General features: G+C 40.7%; 1 protein-coding gene across 1 annotated transcript in view; it reads right to left on the bottom strand.

The window, feature by feature from the left end:
* The window catches only part of LOC124260155 (unconventional myosin-VI-like), a 95,274-nt gene that overhangs the window by 53,501 nt on the left and 15,927 nt on the right, over nt 1-25,846 (bottom strand). The window contains 12 exon segments of the mRNA XM_046694405.1: nt 779-851; nt 1,371-1,462; nt 1,776-1,933; nt 4,147-4,291; nt 4,397-4,580; nt 5,919-5,999; nt 8,831-8,995; nt 10,162-10,259; nt 11,760-11,924; nt 13,021-13,150; nt 21,692-21,765; nt 22,070-22,139. Of these exon segments, the coding sequence (XP_046550361.1) occupies nt 779-851; nt 1,371-1,462; nt 1,776-1,933; nt 4,147-4,291; nt 4,397-4,580; nt 5,919-5,999; nt 8,831-8,995; nt 10,162-10,259; nt 11,760-11,924; nt 13,021-13,150; nt 21,692-21,765; nt 22,070-22,139 (1,435 nt within the window).

Below are 25,846 nucleotides of genomic sequence, written 5' to 3'. Positions count from 1 at the left end.
ACGAAGACCCACTTCCAACTCCGAGCTACTATGTGATTCCAATGTTATCAAATTCACTCATGACAATCAGAACCAAAACACAATCGTTGAAACAATGTATCAACATGGAACATTTTGCAAGGCTTCATGAGTGCAAATGGCAGCACACATCCACATTTGCACGGTAACATCATCGTTTTAGAGTGTTTAATTAATGTTATCTAGTTTTCATTATCACTATTGCCTTGATGATGCGAAGTGGTGGCAGAAACTTTTTTATGGAGGGTCACCATGGGGATGAGTAGTGATCAGGAAGCCAAGTGACGTCACTCATTCATAAACGTTGTGTTGTGTATTATTGCGCAGCTATGATGAGAAAATATGTTTGAATCTATTTGAACATAAAAATGGTGCGATTTTATGGTGTATAAGAAACAGATTACTGTACTCGTGTCTGTCAGATACCATTTATCATACAACTCGTTGTTTAAAAACGTATTTAACTCGCTTTCGCACGTATAATACGTTTTGAAACAACTCGTAAGATAAATGGTATCTGACAGACACTCGTTTAGTAATCTCTATATCAGTTAAATAGAAGACTGTAACACAACATTTGTCTGATATCTCCTGATATTACACATTCAGCAAATGTCAAGAAGCTCTTGACATTTGGAATGACATATTGATCTATTTTATATATACTGACATATCTTAAGCATGTGTCTCTATGTAATTTTTCCATCAGCCAGGACATCAATTCTGGAGAAACAAATAAATCCTGAATAAAACCACCTACCAATGCAGTCCTGGTTGTCCGTCCAGTTGATCTTCTTCACATTGAGACCCTCTTTCTCATACAGAATTTGTTCCTGAAAGAGACATAAAACTAAATAACACTTGAAACATAAGCCCATTAGAAACTTACATCCTGATAACTATCATACTATGACATATAGTCTAGTCCTGATATTTATGCTGGTCAAAACTCCTGATCTGTGACTGCTCGGTGACTCTTCAGGTGTAATGGAAACTAAGCAAAAAATCTCAAACCAATCCTTTGTCAATCTATTTGTGATCTAAATGTACGAAGTATTTATGAAACCAAACAGTTTGATGAAAGTATGAGTAGCCATTTTTCCATTGTATACATTGTTTAACAATGATAAACATTTACGAATAGAAAAAGAACAGATTTCCATCAGACATTTGAAACTTATTCTAAACTAATTCAAATGAATAATTTTCAAATATCTCTATGAAATCGACAGGCCAACTGATGATTTGTGTTAAAAATAGCGAAACGTGACAACAAAATAATGATCGTTGAAGAATTCCAATTGATTTGGACATGATGTAAGCTGTATATGGCATGTGTACTAGATGTGTACCTCCTTCAGGATCCTCTCATTGAAGAACTGCTGCAGCTTCTCATTACAATAGTTGATGCAGAACTGCTCAAAACTGTTCACCTGGAAGTACTCTGCAAACAAGTATAGTGTCATAAGGTTTATCATTTTGAGTGAGTGAGTTGGGTTTTACGCCGCTTTTAGCAATGTTCCAGCAATATCACGACAGGGGACACCACAAATGGGCTCCACATATTGTGTCCATGTGGGGATTCGAACCCGGGCCTTCAGCGTGATGAACAGACGCTTTAACCACCAGGCTACCCCACCGCCCCTCATCCAATTTAGAAGTCTCTCACAACTAGACATTAGTATGATTGATATTGAACTTGAACTTGTGCTGCCATAGCCCTCTTAGAACAACAGATAAACTAAGCATCCTCCTACCGGAGCCAGCTATATCCAGGACTCCAATGTAGTTAGCAGAGGAAGTAAAGGGGATGGACTTGTTTACTTGATCCACAATGTAGTCAAACATCTTGGAATAGACAACCTTTGACAGGGCATCTCTTGCACTGGCAGCCTCAAACATTTTCAGTGGAACCCTGAAATAACACAATGTCACCCATGTACAGGCTGGCACAGCAGTAAGAAACCAGTAGAACGTCAAGGTCGGAAATATCTATCTCAACTTTTATTTCATCTCATTTGGCAAATCAGGTTAATTGGTTGGTTATGTAATCCAAAAGATAGGCATAGGGTCTCCCTAACTACGACAGGAGAACTGAATTTCACTCTGGGAAAGGCTAAAGGAACTAATATAATTGATTGGTAGCATATTTCCTTTCTAACACTTGAAATGGCTAATATGTATGGAGAAGATTCCTGAACAAAAATAACAATGATAAGGCCCAGTGCCCCAGGAAGACATTTTCACCAATATACACATAGGCCAGTCATCAACAGTTCTGGGTGCTTTAAATCCTGCATGAAATAATTCCTGAGATGTTATACCTTCAGGTCATGCATGATTTAATTTTCAAACCAAAATAGGAGCAAGTATGCTCAAGGTTATCAGATATTATTAGCAAACAATGCTTCAGGAGGGTTGACATTAATGTTGAGTCAAAATTTACTGACAAATCATTTGATTCAAATTGAATTTCAAAAAGCACTATACAGTGGACTCTGTCAATACCGGCCTCTCTTAACACCGGCACTCTGTCTACATCGGCACAAAGTTTCAGTCCCGGCAGAAATGCACGTTATTATCATTTAGAAACCTCTGTAAACATCGGCATCTGTCTATTCAGGATATCGGCATTGTTTTTCAGTCCCAACGAACAAGTTGTTATGAAAACGAATCTGTAAAAACCGGCACATGAAAGACGGCGTAACCCTTTGATGCAATTAGGTCCAAATGATGTAACAACACAATTCGTTGTGACTCCCGAGATTATTCAGAAGCGGGAAGTGTTAATCAGTATCTTGTTAATCAGTGAGTGAGTACGTAACACTTACATAGAGTAATTAATACATGTAGTGGGCAGTTTGACTGTATAAACAAGCAAGTGTTTACATTTTGTTGATTCGCGGGTATTTACTCCGTGATTATTCAGAAACGGGAAGTGTCAATCAGTTTCTTGTTAATTAGTGAGTGGCGTGTCACTTACATAGAAGCGAATCGTTTGATGGCATGTATCGTTTAAAGCTCTGAACATCAACAATATCACTGTACTCTTGCCGAGTATTTTCACATTTGTAAGAAGCGATTTTATTGGATAAAGATTGGTTTCTAACGGCGCTTTTCACTACACTCTGCTTATAAGGGTCGTGATTGGTCAAAATCAGACCGTGACCTAAGCAGCCAATCATATTATGGAAATGGATACCGTTATCGTAAGCGAAAAGTTTTAGATTAAGGCGAAAGTTTTGTGTAAAAAAATAATGCTATTCTGAACATATTAAGAAAGACATCGCTACCTATCGTAAATCATGGAGCGTATTGGACATATCGTGCTAGGTTATGGCCTATGACAAAATGCTTCAGCATATATTTTCACATTAAGCATCGTGTGAAAGCCGAGATGTAACTTGTCAGTGACTTGACTTACATTGCATGATCGCTCAAAAGAATGGAAATAGTAATTTTATATATGCGTTTGACAACTTTTATGAATGTTATTGTTGATTTCAATTTATTTAATGATTTCCTCGATGTTTGAAACATCGTTACTTTGCTCTTTGACAATGCTATTGTAGACCAGCTGCGAAGCATAAACAAGAATCGTTGTTTGCAATAACATTGCGAAAAATAGTTTATAATTTTAATTCTGCCGATAATATATGATCAGTTGAAATTTAATAAGAGATTTCAGACATTTTTATTTGATTTAAACAACATGAATGTGCATTCAGACACTGCCTTGTTTCTTATTCAAACATCTTGTTAATGCTAAAGTGACAGTACGACAGCGAACTTCCGTGTGCGCAGGCGTCATAAGCGAACCTAGCTAAACCGGCACTCTGTCAAAACCGGCATTTTTACTTGGTCCCGACTGATGCCAGTATTGACAGAGTACACTGTATATGCAAATTCCTTACAGAAACAGCTTGATGATTTATGATTTTGTCAGGAGGAATACATTTTCAGTTTTACTGTGCAGTAAAGGAAGATTTGTGAAATTCATATCAAAAGTTCCTGTTGGTTTGCTTTTCATTTGGGACTATGATATCCACATTCAGTATCCCTCACTGTGTAGAAATTCATCCATCTTTAAAGATATGTATTCCTTACTGAACACCAGCCACAACTTACTTGATGGCCGTCCCCTTGGTGCCCCCACGAGTGGCTTGCATCACTCGACTGGTCAGTGCATCTTTCAGCTCTTCCTTGTCCACCTCAAGCAGATGGGCAGCAATCAAGAGAGATTTTTCTGTTGGCTTTTCAACCACACATCCACCTGTGAACAATTATTTTATCTCACATAAACCTTCACCACTTGTAAACTTAGTACAATTAGGTAGCTCCTAAAGCATGTATGCTGATGTGATATGAATGGCCATACCCTTGGTATCCTCTTGGTTGTCTTCAAAGGTAATATTGCCTAGGTGGAGCACTGCAGCCACTAGACGGAAGATGTTGTTCTTGTCAGCGTCTGTGATCCCCATCTTCGTCATGGCCTCCGAGCACACAGTGAAGTCACGGACATCATCCAGGATAGGGTCATGGAGACTGCCAAGTTTCAGGTACTATACACGCAACAATCAGAGCATGAGTCATCAAATATACACTCAACCTCCATTGTAGTTTGTTTGTCAAGTCTGTTTTTAAGTTGTGGGTTGAACAATTTAGGAATGTTCACAATGGATCAAACTCAGAATGTTAAAACCTTTCAAAGGCTAAAAGAGCAAACCATGTACAGTCTGCAAATAGTTTTATCATTTATGTGTGATTTATAAATTTCCTGGATAAGAATGCAAAAACAGAATGCAAGCTTTTACATACAAAACAATGTGATACTGGTTATGCTGATCTTGATTGAGTAGGGTTGTTTGATTTTACACTGCTTACTACTTCAGTTATTTTATGGCATGACAGTGTGATGTGTGAGAAAAGCCTGGAGTGATGACATTTACACATTTACCAGTTTCCTGAAACCTCCAAACACAGTATCGTGCTGACAAATCCAGAATCATTATCAGTTTGAAACCAAGATTAGAATGAAAAAAATAAAACAGCTGTTCCTGGCATGACTGAGCGATGCAACTGTGTAAATCAAGACCTTTAAGCTAAAGGAATATACATGAACATGACAGTGCCCAATACTTTTTGTAAAAGTATGAAGAAGCTTGTGACCTTTCTAAAACAAACTACTGGTCAATGTGAGTTATCTGTAGACAGTCTTGTGACGTTTTCTGTTGTAGGACTACTTTAGAAAGTAATTTGACATCCAGACACAATACAAAACCTTGGAGCTCATAATGTGCTTATTATTCACACTGCACGTTTATATGCTTAACATGTTTGTTAATAAACATGAATAAAACTGGAAACCATTTCAACAAAATGACAATCCATCAATGAAGGCCTGTTTCTCTGAACAAATGACAAAAACATGATGAAACATATGAAAACTAGCAACATGTATATAACTGTGTGGCCAAACAGGGCTCACATCACACAATCAAATCAGCTGACACATCACATTTTGCAATGTGGTTCCAGAAGCAATACCAAAGCTGTAGGCTTTTAATATCATATACCAGCACAGAAAAAAACACCTCAAACTAATTTGCTTTTGTAACATATTCCTCAACCAAAGCTAAGCTGAATACTGTATTACCAAAGTCAGCACCTTCCCACTGTCATTACCTTGCTCATTTTACATACAACAGACAACAACTGAGACAGACATACAGGCTAACAACACTAATACTTAACTATGACACAGAGTTCACTTGGGACAGACAGGAAACATCCAGAGTCTGCCACAGAGTTGGACAAAATATTTCGAAGATGTGAGAGTAATATTATTTTTATACAGACACATGTATTTCAAGATAAACCATGATGTCTGGACCTCTTACCTGTTGACTTTTCCGATTTGCATTCATGGCCTTGTCAGACTGACGGGAAGCAAAGTACTGGGAGCAGCCTTTCTTCAAATACTACACGGTGAAGAGAACAACACTGCAGCAATATCTACATGCTCAACTATGTGTGCTGCTTCAACTACCTGGACACTACACTGCAGGAGCACACACATATATACCTGCCCAGTTTGGGAGGAACCTGCCAACAGGTGGAGGAGGATGCAAGCACAACTTGCTGCGGGAACTGGTCGTTATCTCAATAACCAAAACCTAAACACACTGACATTTGGATGGAGGAATTATACAGAATGTTTACTGGATATTGGGCAAAGAATCTCTAGCAACCCAGGAGAAATTACCAACACTTCAGCCTACCTTTAGAATTCAGCACCACAAATTTTACAAATATGTTTTAGTACATTGATTTAATTCATGAAATACTGTTAAAAAATACTCTGGTGAAACAATGCCTTTTGACGACAGTCTGTTGCTGGGGTCGTTGAGTGCACATAAACTCCTCTCAGTGATCTGTCATTTCCACAAGTATTTTCCTTAAATAAATGGATTCTCATAAAACTGGCTGCTTGTCTCACAGAGACTGTCCTCACAAGAAGTTGTTGTGCTGTATTCTAGAGAAGTTGAAGCAGTATATTTTCAGGCTAGCCAATAATTCATGCAGTAGTTTCATAGTCACTGACTAGTTTCTGCCCAACTTTACTCTCTTCATTATGAGAACAACATATACTTTCAGCAGTAACATGATTATATCACCAAATGTATTTATAAAGGGAGAACTTTCAAGCCATAAATGGATAAATGTGTGCACCAACTCCAGTAGCTGTAGTGGTTCAAGTAATTGAATACACCAGTAGGGATTCTAAAACATGTACAATTCATGCAATTACTTCCACATTATAACTGTGAGGCAAGGCAAGCAGACGGCTAGTGTACAAAACCATGGAAACAGCATGCACAGGGATGAAGGCAATAACTGCACCTTGGGTGGTGGTGGTGCTCGTCTCAAATGACATATCATATATCATAATACATTAGATCTGTACAAAGTAAGGAAGCCTAATTATGGTAACCACATAAACATAATATAATGATCCTTTAAACAGTTCAGCAATAAAAGAAGGAAGGAACATATCCTTGGTTGAATCTATTTCTTAAAGAGGGTAGCATAAGGCATGTTGAAAGAAATTATTTGTTCTTCAGAAAGGGTACACATGTATAAGACAAAATATTATGGATGCTAACTTCTTCTTTATTGTATATACACGTTTCAAGGCTATTCCTTGCCCTTGCCCTTGCCCAAGGAATAGCCCAGAAATGTTGTGTATACATTAAAGAAGAAGTTGACATCCATAATATTTTGTCTTATACTTGAATACCAACTTCTATATGCCTCTCAAGAACCTCAAAGGGTACATAGTTGAAAATATGGACAGGTGCAAGAAATAACAATAGTTATTCTTTTGTTCATATTTTTGCTATTTACAATGATCAGTTTAAAATCTATATCTATTCAATTTAGTATCAGATTCAATTTATTAAATACAATTTGGTGTTATATATAGCAAGTCACTCAAGATTTTTAAATATCCCTATAGAGCGTGTCACTTGCTATTGACTGAAGTTCAAGGAGAGCCACAAGCTACAGAAATATCTTAAACTGTAAGTGGGGTTAAAAATGTAAACTTTAAAAACCCATTCATTGTGTGAATGAACATGACAGCGACCTTGCATACAAAAAGCTAGTTATAGTTTATTTCATCTGACACAATAATGCTATATTTCCTTCAAAATTGACAGAAATAACACTGATAAAGAAACAAATTAAGCAGGCTTGCACCATGTTTCAAAATGTGACCATGAGCAATCCAGGTCAGCCTGTTGACTACAGTCAATTTCAGTGTAATTATTACTTAATATTAAAATCTAATACCTTTCAACCAATATTTTACAAGAACAAAGTACACATGTGAGTCAGCTAATGGCCAATATCCCTGCTGACAACTGAGTACATCAATGGAAACATGCAATCATGCCCCTCCTTAGTTTCATAACTGTTCAACTGTCACCAGATAGCAATTCATTAGCTCCAAATAAGCAGCCCTAAGATTTCTGGCATCACTTAAATGTTTCAGGATGATATCAATAACTGATGATGTATACTTTTATAGTGGAATACTTTTATAATGCCTTTCCTGATAGCATAAACAGGCCTACCAAAGAAAACTTTCCCACTGTGCGAAAAATGCAGAAAAGCCCACATTAATCGTGGAAATAGCAACATAAACACATTACCTCGCTACTGAAACAGTAAAAACGTCAACAAAAAACTATGAAACTGCAACATTTTTATATCAGCAAACTTTGACCTCTAATGAGCATGCGCATTATGATCCAGGCTTCTTTCCCAATTTCCGAGCAGCCGTGAATCACATCGTGTAGAAAAAGTTTTAAATATGTTGAAATAATTGCTGTCAATCGTTTCATACGAATGGAAATTAAACTAAACAAGTGTGCACACAAGTATCATGATGATAAATGCCAAATAACACAACAGAAATACTTAAAAAGGAATGTAACTTTTGTCCAAGCTGGAAAATGTCAACATGCGGTCGAGACTTCCTCTTCCATGTGCGTATGCGCAAAATCGAAGTTGGGGATCCTCATTTTATGATGCAGTGTTAGCGATTTAAAGTTGCCGTTTTTTACTGTTTCAGTACTGAGGTAATGTGTTTATGTTGCTATTTCCACGATTAATGTTGGCTTTTCTGCATTTTTCTGCAAAGTGGGAAAGTTTTCTTTGGTAGGCCTGATAAATACAACACAAAACAGTGGGTTCTACATTTCACAGACTTCTGAAAGGTGCATAACACCATGGGACCATACAATACCTGAAACTGATCTGGTGGGGCCAACTGAAGCTCTTCCTTCATCTTGTCAGGAGCACCAGCACACAGGCGGTAGAAGATGTGGTAGTTCCTCTCCTCCTTGCTCTGGGTGCAGATGCGGGATTTTTCAAGCAGGTAATGTGAGATGTATCCACCACACACGGCTGACTGAAACAACAAGCAATACACATCATCACCACTGTATCAACACCCCTTTATTATCTTCACTAGACCATAGTATATGGAAAAAACCAAAAGAATACTCCCCCCCTCCCAGTTTTTCAAACTGGGATGATATAAAAAGCTGTCATAGATAATGATTCTTAGAAGACTACCTCTACTACATCACCTCCTTAAATCATGTATTTGGGTTACATCACAATAAAACCATTTAACGTTTCAACCGAAGTCCTCTTCACAGTCAACTATTCATAACTAAATGTCATCGTAGACACAGAAAACATACTGATCATCGTGGATACAGAAGACATACAGGTCATCATGGACACAGAAGACGTAAAGGTCATCATGGACACAGAAGACGTACTGGTCATCATGGACACAGAAGACGTAAAGGTCATCATGGACACACAAGACGTACAGGTCATCATGGACACAGAAGACGTACAGGTCATCATGGACACAGAAGACGTACAGGTCATCATGGACACAGAAGACGTACTGGTCATCATGGACACAGAAGACGTACAGGTCATCATGGACACACAAGACGTACAGGTCATCATGGACACACAAGACGTACAGGTCATCATGGACACAGAAGACGTACAGGTCATCATGGACACAGGTCAGGTCATCATGGACACAGAAGACGTACAGGTCATCATGGACACAGAAGACGTACAGGTCATCATGGACACAGAAGACGTACAGGTCATCATGGACACAGAAGACGTACAGGTCATCATGGACACACAAGACGTACAGGTCATCATGGACACACAAGACGTACAGGTCATCATGGACACACAAGACGTACAGGTCATCATGGACACAGAAGACGTACAGGTCATCATGGACACAGAAGACGTACAGGTCATCGTGGACACAGATGACGCCTACAGGTCATTGTGGACACAGAAGACATACAGGTCATCGTGGACACAGAAGACATACAGGTCATCGTGTCATCGTGGAGACAGAAGACGTACACGTCATCGTGGACACAGAAGACGTACTGGTCATCGTGGACACATAAGACGTACTGGTTGTCATGGTTACAGAAGACATATTGGTCATCATGGACACAGAAAATACACTTTCACAAATTCATATACATGTAACGCATGGAAAAATTCATGAAGAATCCCTACCTTTGCATCAAAATGGATTTCCACAAATTTGCCAAATCTACTACTGTTGTTGTTTCTGACTGTCTTGGCATTACCAAACGCTTCCAGGAGTGGGTTGGCTGTGGAGAGAGGACAGACATTAAAGCACATCTGTTTTGACAAACTCTTGTTGGCAGTATACCTAAATCATCTGATGCAATGTGTTATAACCACTCATACATTTGTTTATATTTTTCACATTTCAAGATGATACACATTTTCATGCTAAAATCATTCAACATTATCTAGATTGAAGGCTTTTATGTAACGTATGAGGTTAGACGATAGCAATCTACTAATTGATGATATTAATTTCAAAACTATTCATGCCAGAGTAAAATGCAAAAATTACTTTTTCAATATGGCTGCAAAGGCATTCCTGTTTACATTTGGATTAGTTTTCATCAGTTTTCAATTTTGAGAGACACCATAGTTGAAATAAGCCTAGTAGGTTTAGAGGCAGTGTTGAATATGTAAATGATAAAGACGGACAATGGATCATGACATACGCTATGACATGACATCAGCTATCCTAGTAGACTTTCAACCAATCCAGAAAACAGAAGTTGCTTTTCAGAGAATATAGATTTAAAGGGCAGTACTCATGCTGAGTTAACATATTTTTCTAAAAAAAACCAGGATAACAATATAAGAAAACTACTACCCAGAATTAAGCTGTCACAACTGTTTGAAACCCCCTCCAAGCGACTATAAATCTGTTTCTTACCCATGGCAGCCACATTAGAAAGCCACACTCCATCATGACAACCAATTGATAAATAGATTTGGCCTAGATAAGCGCCACAAAGAATGTAAGTGTGATTAAATGAGTACATGCCTTTATACAGAAGAAGGTTAGAAGAAAGATAGATGCTTCAGGAAGAAGTTAGTATGTTATCTGGTATGGAGATGAACACTCACTGTAATAACTTGACACTCTACATACACAGCTTAACAATGTCTGTCATACTATATCCATATGAAATCAGCAACATACAATTCTTAGAACATTTAACTTTACAATATCATAAAGGGAGTAAAGATTAATGAAATCATATACTCAACTTGAAGTTCCACTACCATGATTTAGTCATGACTAGAACACTTATAAACATTAGTACATTTGTCATAGTATCAAATAAATTATTGTATCAAAGGCACTATTTGAGAGAGGGCAAAATACTTGATAGACTAGCATGTTTTTTGTAACAGTTAATACATGCATGTATCAACAGGATGTTCCCATTAAATAATGGTGTTAGTAAAAGTAGAAAGATGAAACATTGACCAGATCCTTAGAACATGTATCCTTCCCGTGTAAGATCTATAGCATATGTTCAAACCATCGAAGTGGGAAACATGCTATATAATGCTGACACACAGGATATATCCTCGCAGTATATCTGGCCCAAGTTAGTGGACAGGTGATGTTGCAGGCAGATACAGGCAGATACAGACAGACAGACAGGACTCTGTGAACATGCATCCCCTCAGTGCAGCAACTCCAGCATGTCGCTCCTCCACGTGGACTACCACCAGTGTCATGGACTACCACCAGTGCCATGCTACCAATTGCTTACACTCGAGGATTCTCTGTTCAATGGGTCCAGCCTTGGTTCCCCAGCACTCTGTAAGGTATTTCAGGATATATTTGGTGGACTCAGTCTTCCCTGCACCAGACTCTCCACTCACGATTACCGACTGACTTAGCTTCAAAACCTTCATGTCACGGTAGGCCTTGTCAGCTGGAAGCACACAACAACAAAACAACAAACAGTTACTTCAACTTTTCAACAAATATATCACAGTCTGCATATTTGAGTATACTGCAAATCACGAACATATTACACTGTGGAATTTGGAGGTGCAACTGTTGAAAGTATCAGATAGATTTATGCAGGAACAATAATCCACATGAACATTATGGCACATCCATTTCTCATTTCTTGTTAGCATTAGACATGTATAATTGGTCTTTTCAATGTAGCTGGTGTATTCAGTATTCTGAATTTGTCAACTTAACACATCTTACAAGGCCGAAGGTAAGAAAATTTACAATTCCTTTGTTGCAGCTGGGAAACATGACAAAATTCTCATCCATGACAGTGTTTGTAAGTACTTGCTACAACAAAGGATTCTCCAAAGCTTCTATCACTTAAATGTAGCCCCATTTTCTTGCAGTCCCCAAAACCTTTTTCACATGTCGCAGTAATTTACCAGAGCTATTTGGAAGAAGACCATGGATGAATAACCTCAAATTTAATAATGTTTGTGTAGTAATCATAACAAAACAATGAGCGGGGGTTCCTAAGACTTTGTGACATTTTTATTTCAGTCCCATTGCAGGGGGCTACTAAATGCATCCATTGTGTTTATCAGTATAACAGGACCGCCTCCGTGGTGTAGCGGTTAGAGCGTCCGTCCGGAGAGTGGAAGGTCGCGGGTTCGATCCCCGACCACGTCATACCAATAGATGTTAAAATATGGTACTTGTTGGTTCCTGCCTGGCGCTCGGCATTAATGGGTACAACAAGGACTGCTCGGCTCGGAGTCAGTATAATGTGTCTGAGTGGGTTATTCATGCTTCAATGCGGCATGGTATCTCAGTGGGCTAGCACTATAAAGCCAGATACCCGTCTGGGCTAGTACAAGCAGCCGCACATACCCACGCATGCACGTCATTATGTGAGCGAAATATTCTCCAGCACGACGTTAAACCCAATTTCACCTCAGCTCACATCAGTATAACAGGTCAATATAGTACAAATGTAGCCTACTGCAGAAGTCAACATTAGGGTCCTGAGACAGTGTGACAGCTGTAGAAATGACACCATGACTCACCAATAGCATACACATGAGGAGGCAGCACTCCAAGGGACTTCCCAGTGTAGGACTTGATGGTCTGTGATGAGTACAGATCGGGAATCTCATAGTATGGATTGATGGCAATTAAAATGTTGGCTGTGTAGGTCTGTAAGAAAGCATCAAAGTACCATAAAAATACAGCATACAAAATACATGCCTTCATCCTGTGGTGATATCACTTTACCAAATTCTTAATGGAAGGGCAAAAAATTACATTTGAAATGAGGAGTGTCAGGTTTCAAAGAAAACTCAATATCTTTAAGGCACAATTTCACACATTTTCGATAAAATCTTGGCTTATATCATATATATTCGGGCATATGCACTCACTTTAGCTTCCTATTGATGTAATAATGTAATTTTTTAAGTAAAAATTGATATTTTATACTTATCCTGACTCATGATCTTTTGCTTATCTCCCTTTCCTCTTCGAATGGTAGTGGAACACTTGAATCCCTTGAAGTTCCCGAAGCAGACGTATAAATACACTCACCCACGAGTTACCTCCCTTTGCCCTTTCCCATGCATACCAGTCATAGAACGTGCCTTACTTGTCACTATCTCCTGATTTTCTGCCCATGCATCTGCTGTGAAATCTCAAGTGTCTTCAACGGGGAGGTTGGGAGGGCTTCTTCGTCATGAGTCAGGATAAGTATAAAATATCAATTTTACATATTTTTCCTTATCCTGACTCATGATCTTTTGCTTATAGAATCCGACGGATAGGTGGTGGGTCAAGCCACTCAATTCAACAGCTGTCCTTAGATACGTCCTGTATCCCCCCATGGGAACTGCGAAACGGCATTTCCGTGATCCCATTCTTCCAATTACCGTTACCCGGGGGGACCACTTTCTTGTCTTACTTCAATCTCAGAAAAGTTGAATCATGTTGATTCATGTGGCTATAGATAAACTAGTATCTTCCTATTACTAGATATCTTATAACAACCCATAGATTATGATAAGATCTTTATCATAAATGAGTTGCGACCCCTTCACGTACAGGTAAGATCTTTACTCTTACAGGATCTTCAATCACTCATGCTAGCCTGTCCTAGACTGTGCACATGGACTTTCAAACTAGTACTTTTCCTTAGTAAAAGTTATCAACAAGTCAACGTGATAAAGGGTGAGATTTTCCAACTCAACGCCTTTGAGGAACCGTTAGTTGCTGTGCTACAACGAGAGGCCCAAATTGGTGAATGCCTGAGACGTCTTCAGTGGCTATGTCTCGGAGGTAGTGGTTGGCAAACACTGTGTCTGACTTCCAAAAGCAGCCCTCCATAATTGTTGGTATAGAGCAATTTCCGTGCAGAGCCAGTGTTGACGCCAGTGCTCTGACTTTGTGTGGGTTGGAAGCTCTAGGAGGTTCTAGTCCTGCTGCTTTATAGGCTCTCAAGATAACGGCTCTCATCCAGAACGATATGGTCGTTCTTGAGACTTCTGCTGAAGTCAATGTTGATAATGGGATGAACAGGCGCTTGAATTTTTGTCTCTTCGTCTCAGTCTTTTGAAGGGATATCTTCAAGGCAATGACGGACACAAGGATAAGTCCTCTATATCCTGTGGACTGAGGATTGTAGACAGCGCTGGTATGTGGAACTGTCTATCTGGTTGACCAGGTAGCTGGTTCTTGGCAATAAAGTCCCATCTAATTCCTAGATGAACTGCATTATGTTGCCCTCTGTCGAATCTGGTTCGACCAAAGTCCAGCGCATGTATCTCTGATATTCGAGCTGCCGTGGCTGACGCAAGCAGGAACAGCCTCTTCTGTGTTAGCAGCTCGAGTGTAATCTGGTCTAGTGGTTCGTAGACATCACTGGTAAGATGACGTAGAATTACATTTAAATCCCAGGCTGGAGCTCTGAATTTCTTTTGCTGGTCCTCCAGCTTAAAAGATCTCAGCAGAGCAATTAATTCTGGTACTTTCGTCAACTTGATGCCTGTTTTCATGGTAATCACTGTATTGATAGCAGCGAGGTATGTAGATAATGTCAGATGTCTGGTCTGTCTAAGATGACACAGATATTCCGCCACTTGAAGATGAGTGGCTATCATTGCAGTGAAGCCTTTCCGCCTTGCATAAGTCTCAAACTTCAGCCATTTGTCGTCATATAGGTTACGAGTCGATCTGCGTAACACTAGCGTTACTGCTTTGGCTGCCCTGGCGGAGTATCCTCTTCACTTCAAGCATGTTTGATACGGTCCACACGTGTAACTGGAACACTTTCGGGTTTCCGTGGACTTGCTTGGTGTACGGATGTATTAGTAGGTTCGGCTTGTAGCGTCTGAGTCTGTTTGATCTTGAACAGTACTTTTGGCAGTAGTATCGGGGGTGGAAAAGCGTAGCTGTTTAATCCTTCCCACGACATGCTCAGTGCATCTGTTGCCCAGGCTTGAGGAACTGGAACTGGCGAGACAAACGTCTGTAGTTGTTTGTTGAACCTCGTGGCAAACAGGTCTATGCAAGGGGATCCTATCTCCCTTATGTTCCGAAACGCTTCTGGATGGAGCATCCATTCCGTAGGTGACGGGTGTAGTGGTCTTGTGAGAGCGTCTGCCAGTACGTTCTTGGCTCCGGGTATGTGACACGCCTTTATCCAGATGTTTGCTTCCTGTGTGATCTGGAACAACTGGAATGTGAGCTGCAATAGGCTTGGAGACCTTGTGGATCCTTGCCGGTTTATGGAGAACGCCACTGTGGAGTTGTCCGTGTGGATCATCAGCAAGCTCGACCATAGTTGTAAGGCATTGATCACTGCTTTCATCTCTAGCAGATTGATGTGAAGCTGCAGTTGCATTTTGGACCACTTTCACGATGCCACTTGATCGTTGAGATGCACACCCCATCCTTGCATCGAGGCGTCTGCGTAGAGATGTGTGTCGAAGGCCAGCTCTTGTAAATAGGTTCTTTCGCAAACGTTCGACCTGTGTGTCCACCACAGTAGGTACCTCTTGAGGTTTCCCGGCAGCAAGATAAGGTTGATGCTGTCTAAATGTATTATCAGGAACCGTTGCAGCGGTCTTAGTTGTAACCTTCCTGTGCGAGTCAAGTCCTGCGCCGAGGTTAGTAGACCGAGTAGACATTGCCATGGTCGTAGTGTTAATGGAGAGATGACTGCTTGTTGAATCATGGCTTGTATCTTGACCCAATGATCTTCTGGGAGCACAATTCGATTCTGTGTTGTGATAATTCTTATTCCCAGCAATTGAAGATCTTGTTTGATTCTAACTCCAATTTACATCAGGTTCACTAGCCATCCTTGTTGCGAGAGCAACTTAATTGTGAAGTTCAGCTGCTCTCTGAGTTGATTGGCACTTTGAAGAACCTGTATGCCGTTGTCCAGATAACCGGCACTGCGTAGACGTCGATGTAGCAGATAGGTGCCGATAGGATTGGTTATTCGTATGAATAATCATAGAGCTGACGATATTCCAAACAATAGGACGTTCCATTGGAAGTGCTAACCTCTGATTGCAGTGATGATACATCATTCTTCCCCTTATATACCCAGGCGATCTGTGTTGACATTGAAGTGTTGTCTATTTATAGCAAGGCTGGCTCCCGTGTAGCATCGCAGGGGACAGGTACTCATACCGACTTTTATCAGCGACAACTTCCAAATTAAACAACGTTTATCCTGCTGTCAAGGCTAGACATCTATTAGATTCCCATGATGATAACAGTTGTATACTGTTTCCAAGGCTGCCGATGAAGTATTCCCTCGTACCACGGATTTGTTTACAATGAAAAAACATGCTGATCTGTCAGTGGGAGGCGTTGTCTGATGTAGACCAATCAGCTTCAAGCATGACGTCACCAGTGTGGTAGCAAGTTGGCCTCCATAAAATCTGATGCAATTAGTTGGTTGAGTAAAAAGCGAGCGTACATCTACGCCGCTCATATAAACCTCTCGACTAAGGGTTGCTCCAAGTGTAAATTCTTGTTTAGTGATATAAATCACTTATTCCCAGCATGACGAAGGAGGCTATCGAGACGTATGTCTGTATGGATCTTGAAGGAATACCGATGTTGAATCTAGTTGATAGGATATAATCCTAATCCCCATGCTGAGTGACGAGTGTTAATACGATCATCTGTACGTCCATACAAGGATACTTGAAGGTGATGTTAACCTTAAGCCCTTTCCAAAGGTCGTTTGAGGTTCTCCAGTACTTGAGATATCGGCTTCATAGGTGATATCATATTGGAGTCGAAGTCATCAGCGTATATGCAGTACGTCTCTGTTGGAGAGTGAGTGAGTGAACGACAATATCCGCAGGCCGAAGTCACCTGATTATGAGAGAGAGCTATGTCTCGACGATTCATCCATCTGCGAACCTGTTTCCCTTCTTGAACCCTCATCCTCTCTTCGCGAACATGTATCTGAGGATTCCTCCCTATGCGAACGTCTATCTTGAGAGTGTTCTGTCCGCGAAAGTCTATCTGTGGATATATCTCTTCGCGAACCTCTGTGAGGTGAGCTATCTCTTCGCGAACGTCTGGCTTGAGGTGAGTAGCTTCACGAACGTCTGTGCTAGATAAAGGTCTCGACCTAGAGCGGCTAGGTGTAGGAGCAGGATCCTTCGATTTTCGCGAACGCTGAGGGTTTGCGAACGTAGATTGAAGAGTATGTGCGTCATCTCTTCTATCCTCCAAGATGACAGAGTCGTCCGACTGTGGAGACCTTCGCAAAGGTGTACTTTCGGGAACGTAGACTTGAGGTGTAGATCTAATAGGAGTAGATTCGCGCAGGCCTGTGGGTTTGCGCACGGTGTCGGTAGATGAAAGGCTTTTCCTAGCCTTTGATTCCTCTTGGAATCTACGTTCCATCATGGCCATCATCTCTGCATAGGTTGACGCTGCTGCGGTGTAGGAGAAGCGTTCGCGAACGCTGATGGGTTATGTGCCTCAACTTCAATCCGAGAAGTAAGAGGTAGTTCGTCGAACAGCTGTCCTGCTGTGACTGTAGTAGGGGATGATGTTGTAGTAGTAGAGGTCGACTGCGTCGCTGATCTCATAGATACTTCAGGTAGAAGTATTGGGGGTTTCATCAAAAACGTCTAGCTTTGCCCTCCGATCTGGTAACCGTAGACTTCTTCTGCGCAGTAGAAGAGGATGACGTCTTATTCTTAGTCTGAGATGGCGTCGACTGAGATTTAGACGATCTCTTGGGCGAAAAGGGAGAGAATGACAAGTAAGGCACGTCACATGACTGGTTTGCCCGGGAAAGGGCAAAGGGAGGTAACTCGTGGGTGAGTGTATTCATACGTCCGCTTCGGGAACCTCAACGGATTCAAGTGTTCAACTACCATTCGAAGAGGAAAGGGAGATAAGCAAAAGATCATGAGTCAGGATAAGGAAAAATAAAGACTTATTATCCCCTACGACTTGCCTGAAATCGATATTTGAAACATTGAAGTGAACAGCTTCCAAATAGAGAACACTTGCTATATATGGAATGTAAACAATTGCTCCGTACATCAAAAACTGTTGCACACGGTGTTTGCCGAACTGGTTTCAATCACAAGTTGCGTGTATGTTTTTGTGCAAATCATTCTACATTTTGAGAGACTCGCACAGATCTGATTTTATTTAACATTTAAACTATCTGTGATTTTGAGAATATATGTAATGGCATGGAAAAAAGGGTTTTGTTTATGCATATAGCTTTGGTATAAAATATCTTTTATGTTTCTCAGAGTGCATTTGAATGACGCTTACAGTGCGTGAATGTTGAAGAAAAATTGAAACAAATTCAGAGCTTGTGATAAGTTGCACATGCACAAATAATTGAAAGTTTTACTCTTGTGTGTGTGTGTGTAATATGCACATTAATTATTATGTTCATGCTTTAATAAAAAGTAAATGTGCATAATTTTGAAACCACATAAACCACTTGTTTACCAAATTCTGTCAACCGATCAAAACAATTCCTTTGCTTCATCCAGCAAGCATGGATGGTCAGAGTAAGATTATTTAACAGTTAATTGCTCAAGCAAATTGGTGAAAAATATTACTGACGACTGCTGCATGTTAGAATATAGTGTCAGTCAAACTGTGGGTGAAGTAGTCTCAACTGATATTCACCAGGTTGAGCCTGAGGTGCCAAAAAAACCATGACTGCAGGAAGGGACAAAAACACTTGATGACTGGTAAAGCAGATATCCATGGGTAATAATTAATCATAGAGACCATGAAATGTGGTTGTGTTGTAATCATGTACAATTAACCAGTCTGTGGTCTTCTCAGGGATCACCAAGCATTCAGATTTCAAGTACCATAAAACATAATGACAGTGAGGAGTATAGGTGTATTATTTGAGGCGATTGTTGGTGCTGAACTATTAAACACTGGTGATTTTGATAACACAAGCAATTGTTGACCCGATGACACACTTTTATTTAACACTGTCTAGTACTGGTCATAATCAAAATGACTCAAATAGGGTGAGTAAAGAAAACACAACATTATTTTATGGGTTTTTTTCATGTACAGTGAAGCCTCGTTAATCCGGACAGTTGCGTTTCTCAGCAAATTTGTCCGGATATCGAATTGTCCGGACTACTGAATCAAGACCCAAGTTCAAGCAAGAGTTGCTTCCCTTTCTATTACAAAAACGACACGACTCTGGATAAAACAAATAAGCATTTAATGTAAAGCTTATAAAACGATGGATAGCTGGCACAACAATAAATCAGAGGAAAAAAGTCTTTCATGGTTGTCTGTGTTCTTTTAACCTTTTTCATGGAATTCTTGACATCAATAATTTTGCCGAGTGACATCTCATCCCCGATTGTCTCAAAATATGTCACCAGACTTTCCAAGTATTTCTCTGCCTCTGTAGAACTTGGTGGAACGGGGGCTGGATCACTTTCCTCCTCTTCTTCACAATCGTCAGTTGGTTGGACAATGTCAATGATTGCGCTGTCCGTGAGCGGCTCGCATGTTGACTCACTGTCTTCTTCGGCGACATATTCTTCGGCGCTCACAACATCCGATGAAGGATACTCATTAAGGAGACAATGCAATGTCTCACAGTCAGTTTCTGGTCACGCCCCTCCTCGGCACAGGTGATGTAATGTCTCACAAGCGATCTCTTGTAGTATGCTTTAAATGTCCGAATTATCCCTGCATCCATCGGTTGAATATGTGACGTTGTGTTTGGTGGCAAAAAATGCAAGGTCACATTTCGCAAAGTTAGACAAGCACACTTGTGACTTGCAGCGTTGTCGAGAGAAGCAAAATCACTTTAGGTCCACGTGACCGCATCTGTCTGTCAGTCAAAGTACAACAACCAATCACAAAACAGCTCACTTGTCATCCACGCCTTTGTATTGTGTCGATATCTCACATAGACTTCTGGGTTAAAATCACGTCCGAAACACTTTAAAACTTTCTTCAGTTCCTCCCTCCCCGCGATGACTGCAGTCTTGTCGGCACTGGCTGCTTCACCCTGGAGCACTTGCTTCGAAATCTAGTGTCGAGATTTGAACCTGGCCAGCCATCCACGAGAATACGCGAAATCCTTAATTGATAACTTGTCACCGAAGTCTTTCGCTTTCAGAATCAACATCTCGTCATTAACAGCTGCATTCTTACTGGTCATGTCATTCATCCATAAAAAGAGCGCCTCCTCCATTTTCTTATGTTTGGCGTTTCTTGCTTTCGAGACAGGGCCGCAGAATCTTCTGGAATGGTAAGCCATTTTCCTTGGACTTCAGGATGTCACCGATTGTAGATTTCCCCACTGAATGTCCAAATAATTCACCAAAGTGTTTACTTAGGAAATCTAAACTTGCTTTTGGATGTTCTTCCTTGTATCTTGCAATCTCTCTCTTTTCGAATGCGGTAGTCTCATTTCGTTTTCTTTTAGCAGGTTGACTCGCCATGTTTGCTGACAGGTGTCAATCAAACTGTAAATGTACAGCTTCAGTCGGGAGCTTTTATGTGTAATTAAAACAACAACCGTTAACTGGCATGTCTCAAAAGTTAACAAGAGTTCATCTTGTCAACTCCATGACACCGAGTGTATATTGTTTGAGGCCAGTTAAGTAAACATCGCCGGGAAGTGTTGTTACAGTTCGTGAACACGACTTAACAGCGTCCGGACGGTGAAGCAATTTACTGTTTATTTTACTGATTGGTGACAGCTACTTACCGTCCGGTTCCGGAAACCGAATTTCCGGATTATCGAGGCAAATTATATAGGCATAGATTGGTAACAAGCTGAAATCGTCCGGGAGGCGAGACTTCCGGATTATCGGAGTCCGGACTAATGGGGCTTCACTGTATTTGAAAAATTGTGCCAGAATGAAAACTTTATGATTGTCCAAAGGATATTTATATATATACAAGTGTTTGCCACTGATATGGCAATGTCCCCCGCCGCTAAAGAATGAAATATTTATAACATATTTACTACTTTTAATTTTTTGGTCACATACAAGATGCCTGAAATGACTGGTGTCTGCATAAGCACCCAATGTGGCTTCTGCTGTGCTAACTTTTAAGTTGGTTGAGCTAAAACAACTTTTCTTCTCAGTGAGTACTGCTCCCTGCTCCATACATACTGACACGCACTGAGCATGATGAGGGAAATCACCAGCTTTACAGATGGCAATCGTCATTTACAGACATACTTACATAGATCTGATTCTTCATGTATCGTATCCTGATGTTATTTAGGAGAGTGGCTTCATTCAAGTACATCAATGCACCTGTAACAGAGAGTGTCAGCTAGCACCACATTCTTGAGAATTACACGCTTGTGTAAAATACTCACGTCCTGTCTTATAGTTGTGTCTTGGAAACAGATGCTTCATGTACACCATTTTGTCAAACATTTACAGATGAAGTCTTGACAGGAACAAGCAGGTAGAACTTGGTCAAAATGTCAGTTTAGGAATAATAACATAAAATAGACAGTGATGGACAAAGGGACAACTTACCATCAGCTAACATTGATCTTATGGGCCAGGTGAGCTAAAAAAGTAACATTGTCATTCTTACTGGGTTACTTACAGTTATCCTCACAGTCTTTGTTGTCATACTCCTCAGCAGGAAATGTACGGTCGTATATTGCATTGATTGTCTGTGGAGAGAGAAACACTGACTAAAACATCTTAAACACTGAGCTACATCAACCTTTCCTCATTAACCTACAACATTGTATAAGCTTGTAATTACATCCTGTAAATAATGTACATTTCATGTCATAAACATAGTAGATGTGATATTGGTATCTTCATCATGATATCCGGAAGTAGGCCATATCTAAAGTTAGCGAAGTCTCGCTATACGAGATCTAGCGAAGCAAATTAGTCACCCATAAATCCTTATTCATCATGGCCTCTATTCGATAGACACGTGAGCCGGCTATTCCGTAAGTTTTTGACCGTTTTCTTTTGCCTAGACGAATATGATTCACAGTTCTCCCATCAGATGGGGTATCAAAGCAGCTGGTCATTTGTCGAAGAACCACGAGGATGTTTTGGACAAGCACCATCAAACCCAATCATCGGGGTCAAGCACAAAACTTGACTCGGGGGCGGATAGCCACTCAAAACAGCACAAATGTGCTCGAATATATGCACATGTGGCTTCCGCCTCTGACACTGAGTCAGATTCAGAATCTTCCCCTTCAAGCGATGAATGCTCAGGCGAAGCTTACATTGAACCCTCTACGAATAATGGGGTGTTCTGTCTAAACCAGTAGATGATGAGACTTTTGATGATTATGTACCATTCTCATTAGCCGATGCTCAAGACCAATCAGAATGGTGTCTCCCACATCATCTCTCCCGACAGACACAGAGAAATTTCACTGTCTTCTGCCAGGATTCCAATCTAGAGGAAGACCTCCCTGTCCCTTCAGAGGACAGTCTGCAGACACCTTCTCTTGATCCCTATCTAGATGACCTCTCTGGGGCAAAGGGAAAGTCTTTTGAGAAGAAATTTGATCAATCCCATCAGTTTATTCAGAGGCGGATTCTCAATTCCATGGGGCCCCTGTGTCACTTGTGGCATAATCTTGATAAGATCCATAGAGGTGAATCCCCGGTCGATTTGGATATGTTTGAACTGCTGGAGTTGGTAGAGAAAACTACCTATCTTCCTGCAGTCATGGTTTTTTTGGCACCTCAGGCTCAACCTGGTGAATATCAGTTGAGACTACTTCACCCACAGTTTGACTGACACTATATTCTAACATGCAGCAGTCGTCAGTAATATTTTTCACCAATTTGCTTGAGCAATTAACTGTTAAATAGTCAAGCCAATGTCTTCATGAATTACAACAGGAGGTTAAACATTCTGGCTAAAGGATGTCAAGAAAGTCTCATACCAGGTGGGTCAAATGTCAACAACGCCTGTTTTCACAATACTTTGTACTCTCCTTCCTCAATGCTACAGGTTATCCCAGCTATTGGAAAGCTAAACCTGGATCTTTTGTTCCTCAAGGAATCCCTTATAGGGGGTCATCTGGAACACTTTTTAAAACTGGCAGAAGATCACTTCAGATCCATGGATACTTCAGACAGTTTCAGGTTTCGCGATTCCTCTGTTGTCAAAACCTGTTCAGAATCATGTGTATCAACCAAAACGAAAGACAGATAGCTTTGAGCCAGGAGATCCAATCAATGCTTTGCAAACACGTGATAGAGGTTGTTCCCCAGTCTGTTTCCATGGACTCAGTCCTATGTTCATGGTTCCCAAGAAGGATGCAGGGCAGAGGCCCATCATAAATCTCAAGGCCCTGAATGCTCACATTTCTTACAAACACTTCAAGTTGGAAGGACTACACCTTCTAAGGGACTTGATCTGCAAAGGGGACTACCTTTGCAAATTCGTTAAGACTGCTCCAGGTCACAAGGCAGATATGGATTTTCTGCCTCCAGAACCATCTCTTCTTAACAGCAGTCTTGTTGTTAACAGCAGTCTATCTGCCACTTCAACGACTCCCAATCATCTCTGCTCAGTGCAACCAGATACTGGGCCCAAGTGTGGCAAGGTCAGTGCTGGTATCCATTACTCTTGGAGATGGCGGTCACACAACCAATCCCCCTCCCACAGATGAGGGATATGTTAAACTCCCGGCAAAACTTGCCTCATCCACTTATAGAAAATAACACTCTGGTATTAGCGACATGGAAGGTTTCCGGCGTAGCATTGAAACCAGAAGAATTTCAGAGGCGACTTCACAGTTGCTCGCCTGCCAATGCTTTCCACACAAGACACTTACAATGCTTCCTGGACTAGGTGGACTGGCTGGTGCAATCAATGGGGTTTTGATCCATTTTCATCCTCTGTGGAGTCTATCTTAGACTTTCTCACTCACTTGTACCATGAGAATAATCAGTACAGGACCATAAAGACAGCAAGATCAGCTTTGTCTGCTTTTCACCCCACCATCAAAGGCTATAATGTGGGTCAGTACCCAATGGTCAGGAAATTAATGTCAGGGATTTTTAATCAGAATCCTCTTCAACCCACATATTCCATGGCCTGGGATGTAGATTTGTTGCTGCAACGTTTGAATAAATTGAAATACTTATTTGTCGGACAAAAACTTGTCTGAGAAGTTGGAAATGCTTTTGATGCTAACCTCCGCTAGTAGCTGTTTGAAGACAGGGGCACTGAAGTAGAATTTACTCTGATTAAACCCACCTAGGTGACTAAGACAGGAACAAAGCCTCATTCCTTGAGTTTCAGGGCCTATGAGAAGGACCCAGCACTCTGTGTAGCCTTAGAGTGTACAGAACAAGCACACATAGTGTGTAAAGTGACATTATAATTTCATTAATAAACATAGTCTGTTTGAGTCAGAAACGGACCGATGAATTGCAAATTTTATCATTGTACAAAATTGCCACAGGAATATAAATAGTACACATGTTTATCATTTACTAATACCCAACAGCTTTCTTATATTTGAAAATTTTCCGGACTCCACCAGAAAAGTTGTTTAAGAAACTCATCATTGAAAACGCAAAAGTTGTTATCTGTCGTGGCGGGGTGAAAACGCAGAAACGGAACAGCCACTATCTCGTCGTGCACGGGATACACATGCCTGATGAAAAATGAAGTTGAATGCTGACGTGAAACAGTTGATGATTAAAGTGTACGATTTTTTCGATGCTGAAGCCGAAAAGGGCAAACCATTTTATGCCATTAATAAATTCCATAAGCGGGCAGCAAAAGCTTTGGGAGTATCAGCAAGGGTACTGACAAATGTTCTGGAACACAAACATTGTGAGAGTGATGCAAGAACACAACCTCAGAGTATCAAAGTACACACTCTGGCGACTCTTACACTCTTTCGGGTATCGTTATAAGAAACTTTCGGGGAGAATAGGTCAGAACTCTGTGAACGCCCTGATATCGTTCGCTTGAGAAATAATTTTCTTAGGGTTATAAAGAAGAAGCGCGAGGAAGGGTTCGAGCCAGTGTACTTGGACGAGACCTGGGTCAATGCCTCGCACACTGCCAGCAGTCAGTGGGTACCCGATGGGGGTGATAAGGGGTCATGTAGAAAGCTGCCTCTAGGGAAAGGAGAGACACTAATCATTCTCCATGCTGGTTGCTCCAGCAAAGGCTTTCTCCCAGGCTGCGACTTGGTATTCAGGGCAAAGTCCACAGATAACAGAGACTACCATTCCGAGATGAATGGTGCGGTTTTCCTCGATTGGGTTAAAAACAAGTTGGTACCAGCTCTACCAGAGAAGTCTTTTATCGTAATGGACAATGCCCCATACCACAGCGTGCAGGACCTCGACAGTAAAGCCCCGACATCGAACAGTC

The sequence above is a fragment of the Haliotis rubra genome, unplaced genomic scaffold, assembly GCF_003918875.1.
Source record: "Haliotis rubra isolate DU_JTF1 unplaced genomic scaffold, ASM391887v1 Scf751, whole genome shotgun sequence".
In the NCBI taxonomy this organism is placed as follows: domain Eukaryota; kingdom Metazoa; phylum Mollusca; class Gastropoda; order Lepetellida; family Haliotidae; genus Haliotis; species Haliotis rubra.
This window is presented reverse-complemented; position numbering and strand designations above follow the sequence as displayed.